Here is a 16,271-nt window from a genome sequence, read left to right as displayed (position 1 = left end):
GAGAGAGAATCAGGAGGTGGCTCCAGGCTGTGAGCTGTCAGCACAGAACCTGATACGGGGCTTAAACCCACGAACTGTGAGATCATGACCTGAGCTGAAGTTGGACACTGAACCAACTAAGCCACCCAGGTGCCCTAGTTCTGGTTTATTTTGACTTTTAATTCGTGGTTTCCTGAAGCATACAAAAAGAAATACTATTTTATTTACATTGGTGTTAAAAATTTTTCTTCCTGCCTTCTTGTAAGTGACCCAATGAAAAGACTAACTCTGGAAACACTATCCATCTGATGGATATGTCTTTTAATTAATTCTTTATTATAATAAGGAGATGGATGTTTATAAATTCTCTTTACTCTTATCTTTAATCCCATAGAAGTTCCAAGTTTCTTTAATACAGTATGACCTGCATATTTATTTATGGTTGTATTTATGGAAGAAAGCTTAGCATAATGCTTGAGTGCCTGGATTCTGAAGCCAGACTGCCTAGAATCCTAGCTCCCCTTTGTTTGAATCCTAGCTCCACCACTTACCAGTTCTGTGACCTTGTGAATTACCTAACCTCTATGCCTCAATATCCTTATCTGTAAAATAGGGGTATAGTTACCTAACTTAGCTGTTGTTACGTAGCTTATATGATTCAAATATTTGTTCAGCACTAAAGGCAGGTCTTCCACACTGGAAGCACTACATAAGTGTTGGTTGAATAATAATTTTTTAGAAGTAAAGCAAATAGAATTTTTATCTTTGGATTGCCTGCTTTGGAAGATAATACACTTTGGTTTGTGGATTAATGTGTACTTTTTAGTGGAGCCTTACTGCCTTATTATCCCTACAATGTTCTCGCTTGGTAGAGCTTGCTATATGGAGGTGGTCCTTTCTTGACTTCAAAGAGAATTTAGGAATCATTTAATAAATTGTTAATGTCTTTCTATTTCCTTAATAGTCATTTTATGTTAATGAGCCATTTACAAACTTTGCTGCTTGGTAAAATGAAAAAAATATATATTTCATGTTTTTTTTTAAATAGTTTATTATCATATTGGTTTCCATGTAACACCCAGTGCTCATCCCCACAAGTGCCTTCCTCCATGCCCATCAACCCCCTCCCCTCCCCATCTGCCCTCAGTTTGTTCTCGGCATTGAAGAGTCTCTCATGGTTTGCCTCTCTCCCTCTCCGCCACTATTTTTCCCCTTCTTCTCCCCCATGGTCCTCTGTTAAGTTCCTCCTAATCCTCCTATACATGCAAACATATGGTATCTGTCCTTCTCTGCCTGGCTTGTTTCACTCAGCATCCACATTGTTCCTCAAGTTCCATCCACATTGCTACACATGGCCAGATGTCATTCTTTCCCATTGCCATGTAGAATTCTATTGTATAGATAAACCACATCTTCTTGATCCATTCATCCGTTGATGGACACTTAGGCTCTTTCCATGTTTTGGCTATTGTTGAGAGTGCATCAGCACTCCTGTATCTCTTGAGTAAATTCCCAACAGTGCTATTGCTGGGTCATAGGGGAGTTCTATTGTTAATATTTTGAGGAATCTCCACACTGTTTTCCAGAGGGGCTGCACCAATTTATATTCCCATCACCAGTGTAGGAGGGTGCCCATTTCTCTACAACCTCGCCAGCATCTAGAGTCCTCTGATTTGCTCATTTTAGCCACTCTGACCGGTGTGAGGTGGTATCTCAGTGTGGTTTTGATTTGTATTTCCCTGATGAGGAGGGATGCTGAGCATCGTTTCATGTGTCTGTTGGCCATCTGGATGTTCATGGTTGTTTTTCTATATCAGATTTGGTTAGGTAGTTTCATTACACTTTATAAATACTGTACATGCAAATAGGTTGTCACTGGAAATTTGAATTCTGGTTAGAATAGCTATACTGAAAATGGACTCTAGTTAATGTAAATAATAGTTCAATGTAAGAAAAATGCAATATTCCAAAATTCCTGTGAAATTCTAAAAATAATTCTTTTTATTAAATTTTTTTTGTTTTATTTATTTTTGGGACAGAGAGAGACAGAGCATGAGTCGGGGAGGGGCAGAGAGAGAGGGAGACACAGAATCTGAAACAAGCTCCAGGCTCTGAGCTGTCAGCCCAGAAACCGATGTGGGGCTCAAACCCACAAACCGTGTGATTGTGACCTGAGCCAAAGTCGGATGCTTAACCGACCGAGCCACCCAGGCGCCCCTCTGAAAAATAATTCTAAAGGCACATTATTAAAATTTGATTAAAAGTATAAATTCATAAAACCAACAAACTCCTCCTTATATTTATAGAAGACTTTGAAAGTAAAGACTCCTTCATATACATTATTATTATTATTATTTTGAGATAGAATAAACATTTGCTACCCATATCCTACTAAGAAGGTAACTAAAGATCTAAAGAAGTTTAGAAACTAGATCAGGTTTGTTAAGTGCCTGAGCCAGAACTAGAATTTATTTGGTTTTTCTATTCCTAGAGCTTTGCTCTTACTTTCTCTTTATAATTTTTCATTTAAAAATCTTCCAAGATACCTACTCTTTCCTTTCAATAACTTTCCTGTTAAATTTCTAGGAATTCTCTCTTGTATAGCTGCTTTTCCCATTGCTCAATGGTGTTTAAGTCTTCGTGTAATTACTGAAGTCCTTAAAGATGTATTTATAGCCATTAGGTGATGTCCCATAATGTGGATTCTAAGGAGAGCTTTCTGGAGAGGTGCCAGTGATTATTTTCCTTTTTAAAACCAAAGATAATTTTCTAAAGTACAAAGAGTTCTATGGTAAGAGATTAGCATTTTTTCAAAATACCAATGTCATTATGTATGTACAACTTCAGCCTCTACCTGTAACAGATTTGATTCTCTTATCATAGGTAATAGGTTACACTATTAAAGAAAGATATGAGATAATTTTGTTAGGCTATGATGCAAAATGGTTGCCTGCAATTCTAAATGAGAATTTCTGTAAGTTTAATAGGAATTTCTGTAAATTTGAAAGGAAAGAGAAAGTTGTGTTATTTGGCATTTTTTAAATGGATAAATGTAAAGAAGAAATAAGAATACATCATTATGTAAAGTAAATACACACTGCATATTTCACATAGCATTTTTCTTGAACAAAATTTTACCATAGGATATACTAGAGAATCTAAGAGTGGAAAACCTATCAAATCTAAAAGAACAGATTTCAGAAAGCTATAGTTACATGTAAATTGGGATTCTGACTCTTGAAATGTATAAAATTATATATAACTCATACAACTCTTTAAATTATATAAAATTATATTTCTGGACAATTATGATAGTAACACTCAATGTATCAAAAACTAAGCTGTTGGGTAATTGTAACTGTGAACTATAAAGTATGAAAAGTCATTTTTGGGGGCACCTGGGTGGCTCAGTCAGTTGGGCCTCCGACTTTGGCTCAGGTCATGATCTCATGGTTTGTGGGTTCGAGCCCCGTGTCAGGCTCTGTGCCGACAGCTAGCTCAGAGTCTGGAGCCTGTTTCAGATTCTGTGTTTCCCTCTCTCTCTGACCCTCCCCTGCTCACGCTGTCTCTCTCAGAAATAACTAAAAAACATTAATAAAAAAAAGAACAGTAATTTTTCAAGGCTGTGGAAGAATAAAAGAAGAAAAAAAAAGAAGAAAACCAAGAACATAAAAAAAGAAAAAAGAAACAAGGCTGTGGAGGAACTAAAAGATGTCACTAAAAGCCATATACTAAAAAGAATATCTTTGTTTTGTGATTAAATTACTTTTTATTCTTGTTCTAACATAATTTTAATACTCTGAGCAGTCTTATTTCAAAATCTGTAGTTTGTAGCAAAATTAGAAAAAGATTGCTATTGGCAGATAAACAAACAGTAATGAGAAGTGGCAGATGATAGCCAAGAAGGACACAGGAAAACCTGTCAATATCCACATAAGTCAAACTCTAAAGAGTTGTTTAATGTAGCTACTCAAAGTGGGCTAGAGGATCTTACTAACAATATTATGTAATTTATTTTTCTTTTTGGCAAGGAAAAAGTTAAATTTTGGTTAGTTTATCATTTAAGAAGTTGCTGCTAAGCTCTTTGCAGAGGAGCAAAGAAATTCACTATAATGTTAAATATTGAATTATGAATAGCTTTTATTTTCCTATGTTTTATTTTCCAATTTTTATGTGATGAGTATGGATTAATTTTGTAATTAGAAAGAAATTTTTGTTTTAAAGAACTGAAAACGTATACAGAATGGTTTCTACCAAAACTTTTATTTTTAAATTTTATTTATCTATTTATTTTTATTGAGAGAGAGAGAGAGATTGCAGAAGCAAGGAAGGGGCAGGGGGCAGGGAAGGAGAGAATCCCAAGCAGGTTCCACTCTGAGCACAGAGCCCGATGGGAGTGGGGCTGGGGGCTCAATTCCACAACCATGAGATCGTGATCTGAGCTGAAATCAAGAGTTGCAGAACTAACTGAGCCACCTCTGCACCCCGAAAACTACTACTACATCTAGTAGAAATAATATATTTTATACAGAAGGACCAACTCCTCAATGTTTGTGGGTTCCTAAAGTTTTGCTAACTATGTCTAGCTCTACTATCACCAAAATATTTGTTAAGTAATCTTCCAATATATTGGAAGACTAGAAGACAGACTTTTTGCTGTTTAGCCAAGCAACTAAGAAAAAAAAAACCATGCTATTTTAAAAGATATAAAATAACAGAATACTACTGAGGCTTTATTTTATTGGTTTTCTACAAGTGATTTTAAAAATAATATTTTTGAATCATAATTATTTTCCTTACAGATGACGAAGAACGAGAACTTCAAATGGATCCTGCAGACTATGGAAAACGTTTCAATGATGTTCTTTAAGCCCTAAAGTAAAACTTCAGAAAACCTAAAGTGCTGTAAAATGGAATAATTTCTACTTTGTCGTTCCTGACTTTTGTTGTAAAGATCAGTTGTATCAGTTGTAAAGATACATTGAGATAGATTTAAGAAAAAATTTTAATGAAGAAATGTACCCATGTACATATGTGAACTTTTTCATATTGTATTATTAAAGCAGAGATTTTGGGGGGAGGGGTTATATTACAGTTGAGCCAAAAACAAAGTAAGCAAAACTGTAATCTTTGCATTTAAAATGAACTAATGTATATTTTACATTTTATTGAGCCTAATTCTTTCCACAAATGGACAAATAGTAAAAATTGGTTGTACAGTTTATATGTTGCACATAGCATAACTCCAGTGAGAACAGTTATTCAGCTGAAAACCTTTTTTACACTAATATATTCTTGTTAGCCCAACAGGTGTTCTGTTCCATCTACCCCTCATCTCATGCTCTTCATGGAGTTATACCTAGAATAGTTACACAAAAGAGGGGTTGGAACCTGGAAGTCAAACACTGGGCAGCATGTGTGCAAAATCATTTCCCTACTCCTTTTATTTTAAATGAGTGCTGATGTGTTTTTGGCAGATTAACTTTTAGCTGAGGCCTGATGGAAGTTGAGGTAACCTGCAAAGACATAACAATATTTATGAGTTATGCCTTACTTAGTTCATGAAATTGTGAAATGCATGATTGACAATATCCTTCAATTTTTATTTTTTCACATAATACTGGTACTGTTTAATGATAACCATCACTGGCTAAAATTTTTATATTTTCAGAGTCCAAGTTGGTGAAAATATTCACGATTTAAATGCCAGATTCTGAAAGAAGCTAAATCAACTTCGAAATGAATCTGCAGTCAGCATTTCAAAGCTTCTCTGGTAGTTTTAGTGATCTTATTTGACTAGAATTTTTCAGAAGTACTAAATAAGGAGTTTTAACAGATTTTTATTAATGCACAAATAAGTAGAAGTACAGTGAGGTCTACAGCTGTTTTATTAAAATAGCCTAAAAGTTTGTAATAAAGATGAAGAATCTTTGTAATTAATATGTTAAGAACCCATAAGCCTAATATTTGCTAGACTTACAAAATTATTTTAAATTTATTTGTCTTTTTTTACACTATTCCGGAGGATGCAGCAGCTAGTTAATCCCTGTTTTCAGATTTAAATCTTTTAAATTCTATCCCCCTCCCCAAAATAAAAGGTTTTGATCACAAGGAGACATTAAAGGTTGTTAACTTTGTTTTTCAGAAGGACTACTGTTAATTGTACATAAATAAGAAATTTTTCCCCCTTTGTGCTCAGATTCTAGTCAAAATTCAAACTTACAGAGTTTAAAAAAAAAAGCTTTTCATTTATTAGAAGTGAAAAATTCTTAGACTTCAGTTTGAAATTACTTAATGACCAGGAAAAGGTATAGTGATTTACTAAAATTGTTATTTCTACCAAATCAAAATAGCAATTTATGCCTTTGCTGAGTATAGTCAGGCCTATAATGAATAGGTATAATAGTTCACTGAATTTTTAAAAATGGAGTTAAAGGGAATTGATGTACACCTTTTGGGCATTAGAGTGGGAAGATGAATCTAAAACGGACTTCTAGTAATACTTTATATTTAATACTGTAAGATCTTACAAATGAAAACCATGAAATTTCCTGCCTTAGTTCCTTTGTCATAAGAACAATCACTTAATTATATGGTAGCTATTACTTATATAGCAAAATTTCTTTAATTAGCAGTCTAGACATTTTATAAACTGAGAAATCTTGGACCAATTGATAATGTTTCTGACTGTATTAACATTTTAGTGCTATAAAATACTATGTGAATCTTAAAATTCTGACATTCTACAGTCTGTATTAGACCTGCTGGTTTTTATAATATTTTACTTCTGCCTTAAGATTTAGGTTTTTTAAATGTATTTTTGCCCGGAATTAAGTGTTAATTTGATGGAAACTCTGCTTCTAAAATCATCACTTACTGGGTTCTAATAAATTAAAATTAAACTTGTTTTACTATTTTCCTGATTCTGATACATATACACACATCATACTCATGTGATGCAAATAGTTACATTTTAACACTAAAATTTGAGCAAATTTAGAATTCATTTTAGGCTAGCTAAACTAGAATTGCAGAAAAATTTATATTAGGGTTATTTACTGTAGTGCTAGTTTAACAAATACAGAATGCTTCCCATGTGCCCAGCATTGTCTTATGTAATAAGAATACTGGAGTGGATAAGATAGACCAAGTTTCTGTTCTCATGAAGCTTACATTCAAGTTGGACCAGTCATACAATATACAAGTAAACACATGAACCAGCTAATTTTAAATAGTGATAAGAACTATTAAAAATAAAATAAAGTTCCAAGGTTTCAAGGTCTCTAAGTTTCCAAATAATAAGGTTTTCACTTAACTGAAACATTATAATTATGAGGCTAGAATATTGTGAGAGAAATGAGGCTGAAGAGGTACGGAAAGGTAGGGTAGGGAGAAACTTTTAAGTTCAGGTCACTTGCTACTGATCCATGAAGAGAACATATAAAATACAGAATATACATGGAGGGATGATTCCAGGGAAAATGTGAATACAACTTCAAAATTATTTCTAAAATATGTCCCTTTATTTTAACAAATCTTAAGATTGTGTTCCTTTTTGACTTGTCCTGTATACATCTGTAAAAATAAAATTTACCGAATATGAGGACAGAATTTATAAAATAAAACAAAATAGTTATAAGGAGGATAGTCACTTCCCATAATGGCTAGCCTTGGAAACTTCTGTTCCCTCACATGTCTGACCCCATGGCCTCAATAAGACAATCAAACTGTGTGACATTATTTAATACATTACCAAAGTCTAGATTATTGAGTCTTCACATCAACATTCGGCTCTAATTGGGCTATATCTAAGTCCTTTTAAGACTTTTCTCACTAAGGATTCCAAATGAAAATTCAAACAACTAACTATCCCAGAAGAAAGGGGGAAATTTAATGGTCCACGTAAGTAAATTGCAAAAAGGGCAGAAGTCAGCTGGACTTGAAGACAACTGACACAAGGACTTAAAGACTGCCAACTTTGTTTCACCGACTCCCATTTCTGCGTCTCTCTACTTGGTACCTTCTTTTACTTAGACTATCTCTCCCCTTAAAACTCTAACCAAGATTTCCAGCAGGTCACATTTTCTTAGTTTTGCCACCTGAGAACAGCTGCTCTTCTTTCCTTATTTCCACTCCAAAAAATCTGAGGGAAGGGAGACTTTTGTTTCTATGACTGAGTAATTTGACTAGCCCTTCTGAATTAGTAGCAACTATAAAACCGAACAAGGTATAATAAGTGACTGTTTTCAGAAGGCAGCACAAAACTGAAGCTTCTGGAATAAGAGAAACTTAAGCAGTGAGCCCCACAATCATCCAGCTTCCTATGGGTGTAAAGAGGCTGAACTGAGATGACAGAGATCATAATAGGGAGCAGCTGAAGCAGTTGGAAATCAATTGGGTGGACATCGGAGAAGAGGGAGCTATCTATACAGAGAGGAAGACCCAGAAATCCTTAGAGGGGTGCCCACAAGTTCATGGCTAAGGGCTGGGCTATACATAATAAGAGCAAGACCACCTGATGTTTACCAGATAGCAGTTGCTACAGAGTTAAGAATGGAATGTAGATACCTTAGGTCAAGAAGTATTGGCATAAAAGCAGTGCTAAAGGACACTAGGCTTCTGGGCCTGTCAAGCTGGAGTTCTCTAACAATTGTGGCATCCAGATAAACCATTAGAAAGATTGCCCCTTGTGACTAACGACCATGCCTTAGAGTAAGACCTACATTAGGCCTGCCTTAACAAGCTCTGACAAGATTGTAAGGGGAGATAAAGTATGGAGATCGAGCCCTGTCAAGTTAGAACTTAATGAAACTCCTTCTTCAGCTTCTCACAGATATGAACTAACAAAGCATAAAACCAAGCCTATACTTGTTTAAGGTGACCACTCAGTAACTGAAGAATCTGCTAAAATAAGAATCATCACTTTTCAGAAGATAACAGAATCAAGAATCTCTACAACATATACACAATGTCCAGTATTCAGTAAAAAATTATTAGATATACAAAGACTTGAAATTTGATCTGTAGTTAAAACAATTAGATGGGTCGTGTTGTTATACTGTTATTTGTTAATGGAAGTATTAAAAGTATGTTTATTGCACTGTATGTTAACTAACTTGAATTTAAATTGTAAAAAATTAAAAAGCCCTAGGAAAAAAAAGTATGTTTAAAGATGAAATGAAAATGTTTTAAGTGAGTGAACAGATAGAGGATCTCAGCACAGAAATGAAAATTATAGAAAACCTAATGGAAATTCTAGAGCTATGAAGTATAATAACTGAAATGAAAAATTCATTGGATGGGTTTAATTGCAAATGGCAGTAGAATGAATTTGAAGACATAAAAATGTAGTTGTATTATAAGTATTTGAAAATAGAAGGTTGAAGGGCACCTGAGTGGCTCAGTCAGTTAAGCGTCCGACTTCAGCTCATGTCATGATCTCACAGTTCATGGGTTTGAGCCCCACGTCAGGCTCTGTGCTGACAACTAGCTCAGAGCCTGGAGCCTGCTTCAGATTCTGTATCTCCCTCTCTTTCTGACCCTCCCCTGCTCCCTCTCTCTCTCTCACTCTCTCTCTCTCTCTCTCTCTCTCTCTCACACACACACACACACACACACACAAATAAAAACATTAAAAAATTTTAAAAGAAATAAAAAGGAAAATAGAAGGTTGAAATGTTGAGAGACCAAGAATGTGGATTTGGCACTCAATATTTATTGATTGACAGATGCTGTCCACCCACCCCCTAACACAAGCCTAAAGGTTCCATCATGAAAGAACAATGATCATTCTTTAAATTACTTATTGAGTACCTTATCTGTATAGAGAACTGTTTTGAGTATTACAATGTCTCTGCCTTCGTGGAACTTATATACTAGAGAGAAAGATCATTATTTTCTATCTCATAGTAATAAATACTTTAAGAAAAATAAATCAGAATAAGAGAATAGCGATGGAGGAGTGCTATTTTAAATAGGATGATCAGGGAGGGCCTTTCTGAAGAGGTGGTATGAGAACAAGCCATGTGAATATATTGTGCAACATTATCCGATAGGAATATAATGCAGGCTACCTATGAATTGTGAATTTTTTAGTAACCACATTAAAAAAAACTGGTAATTGGGGCAGCTGGGTGGCTTGGTCGGTTAAGCCTCTGACTTTGGCTCAGGTCATGATTTTGTGGTTTGTGAGTTTGAGCCCTGTGTTGGGCTCTGTGCTGACAGCTCAGAGCCTGGAGCCTCCTTTGGATTCTGTGTCTCCCTCTCTCTCTGCCCTTCCCTGGCTCATACTCGGTCTTTCTCTGTCTCTCAAAAGGTAAATAAACATTAAAAAAGATTTTTTTTAACTAGTAAAATTTTGATATTTAACCAATATATCCAAAATATTACCATTTTAATATGTAATCAATATAGAACACTACAAATGGGACAGAGATATTTTATATTTTCTTTTGTACTAAATCTGAAATCTAATGTATATTTTACATTTACAGCACATCTCAATATGTTCATTGAATTGTCATTGGAAATATTTGACTGGTATTTGGCATTCATAAAATTTATATCTGAGTTAGTACATTCACATACTCATGTTCCAAGTATACTTAAAAGTTTTACAATAGCTGAACCAAGTATTAATTTTTTTTCAATAGACTTTACTTTTTAGGGCAGTTTCAGGTTCATAGCTAAATTAAGTAGGAAGTAGAGAATCCCCACATATCACATTCCTACACACACACACACACACCTTCTGCATCATCAACATCCTGCACCAGTGTAGAATTATTTGTTAAAATTGATAAACCAAAACTGTATATATATCATTATCAACCAAAGTCAGTTTACATTAAGATTCACATTTTGTATTGTACATTCTATGGGTTTGGACAAATGTATAATGAATGTATCTACTACTATAGTATGCAGAATAGTTACACTGCCCTAAAAATCCCATATTTTCCGCTTATTCCTTTTTCTTTACCCCTAGGCCCCTGGAAGCCACTGACCTTCTCACTGTCATCATAGTTTTATCTTTTGCAGAATGTCATAGGATTGTAATGATACAGTATATAGCCTTTTCAGATTAGCTTCTTTCACTTAGTAATATGCATTTAATATCCCTCCTTGCCTTTACATGACTTGATAGCTCATTTCTTTTTAGCTGATTAATATTCCATTGTATGGCTATGTCACAGTTTATACATTCACCTATTGAAGGAGATCTTGATTGCTCCAACTTTTGGCAATTATGAATAAAGTTGCTATAGACATTCATGTGTAGATTTTTGTGTGGACACAGCTCAACTTCTTTGGGGAAATACCAAGGAGCAATTTTTTTATTGTAGTAAAACGACCATTGTTCATTTACATGTAAAGTGTATAATTCAGTGCCATTAAGCACATTCACACTGTTGTGCAACCATTACCCCTAACTAGTTCTAGAACTGTTTCATCACTCCAAATGGAAGCTCTGTTAAGCAATCACTCAGGTATTAATTTTAAATTTTAAGTTAATTAAAATGAAATAAAATAAAATATTAATTTCCTCAGTTACACTGCCACATTTCAAGTGCTCAGTAGCCACACATGGCTTGTGGCTAGTAGCTATTGACTAGCACAGGTCTAAGGGAAAAGAAGTAGAGGCAGAGAAATAACAAAAACAAAGTCCTTGATACAGGAATATACTTTTTCAGAGAATGGTTAATTAGCCAGTATGATGGGAATACAAATAGCAAGAGGTAGGGAATGTACTCAGGGAAGTAGCCAAGAGTGAGCTAATGAAGGGCCATGCATGTTATAGTGAGGATTTTAGGTTTCATTTTAAGGGTGATGGAAAATTTATAAAGAGGTTTAAAATGATCACTTTGGCTGTGTTTGGAAAGACTGAAGGAGGTTCAAGAATGGAGCAGGAAGACTTATAGTATTCCAGGTCAGAGATGATGGTCCTTGAACTAGGGAGATAGCTGAGGTGGTGTTTGGATTCAAGATATGTTTTCAAGGTTTAATTCATTGCAGTTACAATGGATTGGGTTGAAATATAAGAGAACTGTAATTTATACAGTGGAGAATAATAAGAAAAAAACAGGTTTGAGAGTTTCGTTTTGACCATGTTAAATTTCATATGATCATTGCTATCAGGTGATTGCAATATTAGAGCACAATGGCAGTTCTGATACTATTTCAATGTTTATTATGAATATTGCCTTGTTAGTTGTAGTACAAGAGTGATAAAAATATGTCTCATAGGGGCGCCTGGGTAGCTCAGTTGGTTAAGTGTGTGACTCTTGATCTCAGGGTCATGAGTTCAAGTCCCACATTGCGATCCATGCTGGGCATGAAGCCTATTTAAAAATATCTCATAGAGGGGTGCCTGGATGGCTCAGTCAGTTAAGCATCCAACTTCAGCTCAGGTCATGATCTCACAGTTCGAGGGTTCAAGCCCCGCATCAGGATCCATGCTAACAACACAGAGCCTAGAGCCTACTCTAAGTTCTGTGTCTCCCTCTCTCTGCCCTTCCCCTACTCACACTCTGTCTCTCTCTCTCAAAAATAAACATTTAAAAACTTAAAAATATCTCATAGAGATAGAATTAATGTAAGACTGGATTGTAAAGTGCATATGTCTTATATATCAGATAAAAGGTAAATATATTCCACACACCGTGGAATAAGGGACTTGCTGAAGGATTCTGTTGAATATTGAAGATACTTCTATCACATTACTTAGTGAACATCCTATTTCATTAATATTTTCAGATAGCAATAATTTTGTATAGTTTAGAAAGCATGCATGCCACTAAGTTTTTGTATTAAATTTTTTTTCCTCTAGCTACTGCTTTGCATCTAAATAATACTTGACTTCTTTTAAGTTTGTATTTTTAAACCCTTATTGTATTCTAAAATCTTGGACAAGGTTTTTACTGAAGCTTAATGACATTAAGAACTATCATTTAAGGAGCAGGAAAAACACCTAAATGTTTTCCATAAATAATTTCATTTGACTTTCATAACAATCCACTTAGATACTGCAGAAGAGAGTATAGTAGAAACTATTAGACGTAAATGATGAAGGTGAAAATCAGAACATAATTATCTGCTGAAAGTATTAAAATGTTAAATAAATTGCAAAAGCATTTAGGCTTGCTACCAGCAAACTTTCTAAACTTAACATCTAACAATAATTGCCACAGGAGACAGTAGGATGTGGTATAATGAACAGAAGGAAGGCTTGCTTGAGTCTTGATTGCATTTCTTACTAGTAGATTAATTATCTTTGGATAGGGCAACTGTTTTTCCTTTTTTTCTCCCTTCCTCCCACCTTAAGAAAATTTCACCATCTTCAGCTGAAGAGTTGGGGGGAGGGAACTAATATCACCTACTCTACTTATTTCACAAGGTTGTTGGGAAAATCAAAATGCATATAAAAACACTTTGTAAATGGCATATTTAAGTTTTAGAAGAGCGAACATTGGTAGTTACTACTTCTTGGAATGTTATTTTTTCGGAAATATTCCCAATTTTTACCTGATGTAAAAATTATGTTGGTAATCAGTTGGGGGTAATTGTTTAATCTGTATGGCTTTCCCTGATATACACTGGATAATCAGTAACTATCTGTTGATTTCCAATTAGTTGTTCAGGAATCTATTATTTTGTGCACTAATACCAGTTCTGCACTAATACATCACTGGCTGTCAGTAAATGTCGAATTGAGAGCATTCTTGTATTAGGAAGATATCGGGTGCAAATGAATTCTGAGCTCTGACAGGATCTGCAGTATATAAGGCTTTCAGGAGACAACCCATCTGCTCCACACTTTGAAACAACCAGATTCACAAGGTTCCCTGCTTACCCCGCAGCCTTCTCTCTCTCCACTTTCTTCCCTTCAACTCCTCTATCCCCAGCGCACAGAACTACTACCCTAACTACTCAACGCAATCTAATTTTTGGATTTTTCCATCTGTTTCCTTTACCTAGGCACTCTTCCTTTGTAACATCAACTCTCTATGTCATCTCATGAAAGCCTGCCCACACCTCCTTGTTGCACGCCTGTCAGGAACTCCTTCTTGTGGTCATTTTAGCACATTGTATTCAAATTGTTTACTTGTCTGTCTTCAATAGATCGTGAACTCTGGGAAGGCAGGGTTCGTGTCTACCTTGAATCTCTCGCATCTAGTATGGTCTTCACACATTGTGTTTTTTCAAAAAAAAAAAATTTCATTATTTCTTGATTGAATATGGTGAGTGGCCCAGAGTTTTAGTAAGCAGATAATGCTCTTCCAACCATTCGGCTTGGTTTTCTGATAGTCCACTAGGGCTAGATGCTCTGATTGATACACTTTCACTCCATTAGGCTGACAGTCCTTAGACCCAGGCAAGCAGGTAGGAACTCATTTGTCTAAATGATCTGACTTCTCCGCAGAACCACAGCCGACTTCGAGTGGAGTCGAAAGGCGTGGGTTTGCGTGACAGATTCACAAGCAACTGCTATGCTCTCTAGGCAGAGAGCTGGAAAGAGAACCTTCAAGGGCCACTGGGATCCCTGGAAAGATGAAGGACTTGTCTCATTACTGCCTGGGGCAGCGCTCTCCACACACAACCTCCTCCAGCGCGCCAAGGCGTTAGTCCCACCCCATCCCACTTGGCTCCACCCACAAGGCGCGCCCGGGTTACTAACCCTAGCCGCCAGGGTGAGCGACGCGTTCCTAAGCCCCGCCTCCAGAGTGAGGGCGCGCTCCCCCTCCCAGCTCTGCCTAAGCAGTTCCGTTAGCAGCGGGAGGAAAAACCGTCCTTCGGGTCCCCGCCTCTTCACTTCCAACGCTTTACTCCCTACTCCCCCAGCAATCACTACACAGCCAGCTACGGAGGCCCTTAAAGTACAAATGTCCCCCAAGCCCTGGCGTATCCTTATAGGTTTTTGTCCTTGTTTCTCCATTCGGTCCTAAGAGCCTGCGTTCAATTTGTGTCAGGAATCCGGCTTGTGAGTTTCTTCTGGCGGCAGGAACTCCAACNCGCTTTCCATCCGGGTCTCTGTCCGTGCGGTGCAGCAGGTCGGTAGGCGGGAAATGGCGACTGGCTGAAGGAGCTGGTTCTGTTGCTGCTGCGGGCTTAGCGGGAAAGACACCACACATTGCGCAGTCGGGACCATCGCCGGAGCCTGAGGACACTTCTCTGTCGTCACAGTTAGGTAATCCCCCTCGTCCAGACACTGCCGCTGCTTCCAACCTTAGTCCTCCTCCTCTTCCAGGGCCGTCTGCCGGGGTCTCCTCCCCTTCTCAACCGGGTTCTCCAGCGGCTCCGGCGCCTTGGTAGGCATGCACTATTGGCGCCTTATAAGTGCGCCGTGTGGAGCCGCTCTTCTCCGGACTTTCCCCAGGGAACAGAAAAGGAGCTCACTTCCCGCCAGCTTCAGCTTCTAGGCTGCGGCCTGTGTTGTGATTTCTGGGGTTAGATTTCACTTTGCTACCCACCCCCACCCCGATCTCACGTTCCTCGTCCCAAACCCTGTGGTCCCTCCGGGTAATTGGGTTTGATCAGCTTTTCTAACCTTGGCCCATCTGAGTTCGGTATTTCGTTCTTTGTAGTAGGGTGCTTTTAGGGGGGCGTTGCTCTATCTCAGTTTTTATAAACATTTTTTGAGGTTCTGGAATTAGAGATTTCACCAAGTTCTGTTTATCTTCTGTACTGTTAAAATGTTGAGTTGACATTGTTACTTTTTCGAATCAAGCGTGATAGTAAAGGACAGTCCATGTGGAAGGCCTGTGGTTTCTGTAGTGGTCAATTAAGGGTGAATCTTATCGGCCGTAGTATTCTGCGCTTTCTTTGGGTATTGAATGACTGTATGAATGTTTACTTTTGCATTCTTGACTAGAATTCTGTGGTAAATAATTGCATAAGTAAATCGTGTTTATTTACTTCTCACCCTAGTGGTGGCTGGATGTGTGAATGATGTTAAGCACTTTAGAGTACCTTAGGGAAGCCTAAAGAGATACTGCTCGTAAGCTGCCCTAAGATCCTGAAATGAAATGTACTTAGTAAATGTTCCTCCAAGGCAAGGATTTATCTGTCTAGTGCTAATAAAGCGGCAACATGATTACTGGCCAGTATGGGTATACAAATTAGTAAATTAAATGATAGCTTTATCTTAGTAATTTTCAGATTGTAGATTTTTTTTTACATAGACCCCCCCCCATTCTTTGCTAAGTTAAAAATTTTTGTTGTTGTCCAGCTGTTATCTTTGTAAAAGCAAGGAAACGGCTAGTTAAAGCTAGTTTTATCTCCCGCACCTCCTT

At 36.8% G+C, this 16,271-nt stretch overlaps 2 protein-coding genes across 8 annotated transcripts in view; both read left to right on the top strand.

Moving 5' to 3' along the window:
• Positions 1-6,886, top strand: part of GOLM2 (golgi membrane protein 2) — a 108,232-nt gene extending 101,346 nt beyond the window's left edge. For all 3 annotated transcript variants that reach the window (XM_077764503.1, XM_077764505.1, XM_077764502.1), the window contains one exon: positions 4,782-6,886. In XM_077764503.1, the coding sequence (XP_077620629.1) occupies positions 4,782-4,849 (68 nt within the window). In that variant the 3' untranslated portion in view covers positions 4,850-6,886. The remainder of the gene's footprint in view (positions 1-4,781) is intronic.
• An 8,131-nt stretch (positions 6,887-15,017) lies between these two features.
• Positions 15,018-16,271, top strand: part of CTDSPL2 (CTD small phosphatase like 2) — a 77,978-nt gene continuing 76,724 nt past the window's right edge. For 3 of the 5 annotated variants that reach the window (XM_077764501.1, XM_077764497.1, XM_077764498.1), the window contains exon 1: positions 15,018-15,166. The gene's annotated coding sequence lies outside the window, so the exon portion shown is untranslated. Of the gene's footprint in view, positions 15,167-15,224; positions 15,288-16,271 lie in introns of those variants that run through there. The other 2 variants (XM_077764500.1, XM_077764499.1) reach the window with 2 other exon arrangements.

This window comes from Crocuta crocuta, unplaced genomic scaffold (genome assembly GCF_008692635.1).
Source record: "Crocuta crocuta isolate KB4526 unplaced genomic scaffold, BGI_CrCroc_1.0 scaffold102, whole genome shotgun sequence".
Classification (NCBI taxonomy): domain Eukaryota; kingdom Metazoa; phylum Chordata; class Mammalia; order Carnivora; family Hyaenidae; genus Crocuta; species Crocuta crocuta.
The sequence above is the reverse complement of the archived record's forward strand: the minus strand, read 5'-3'. Positions and strand labels throughout refer to the sequence as shown.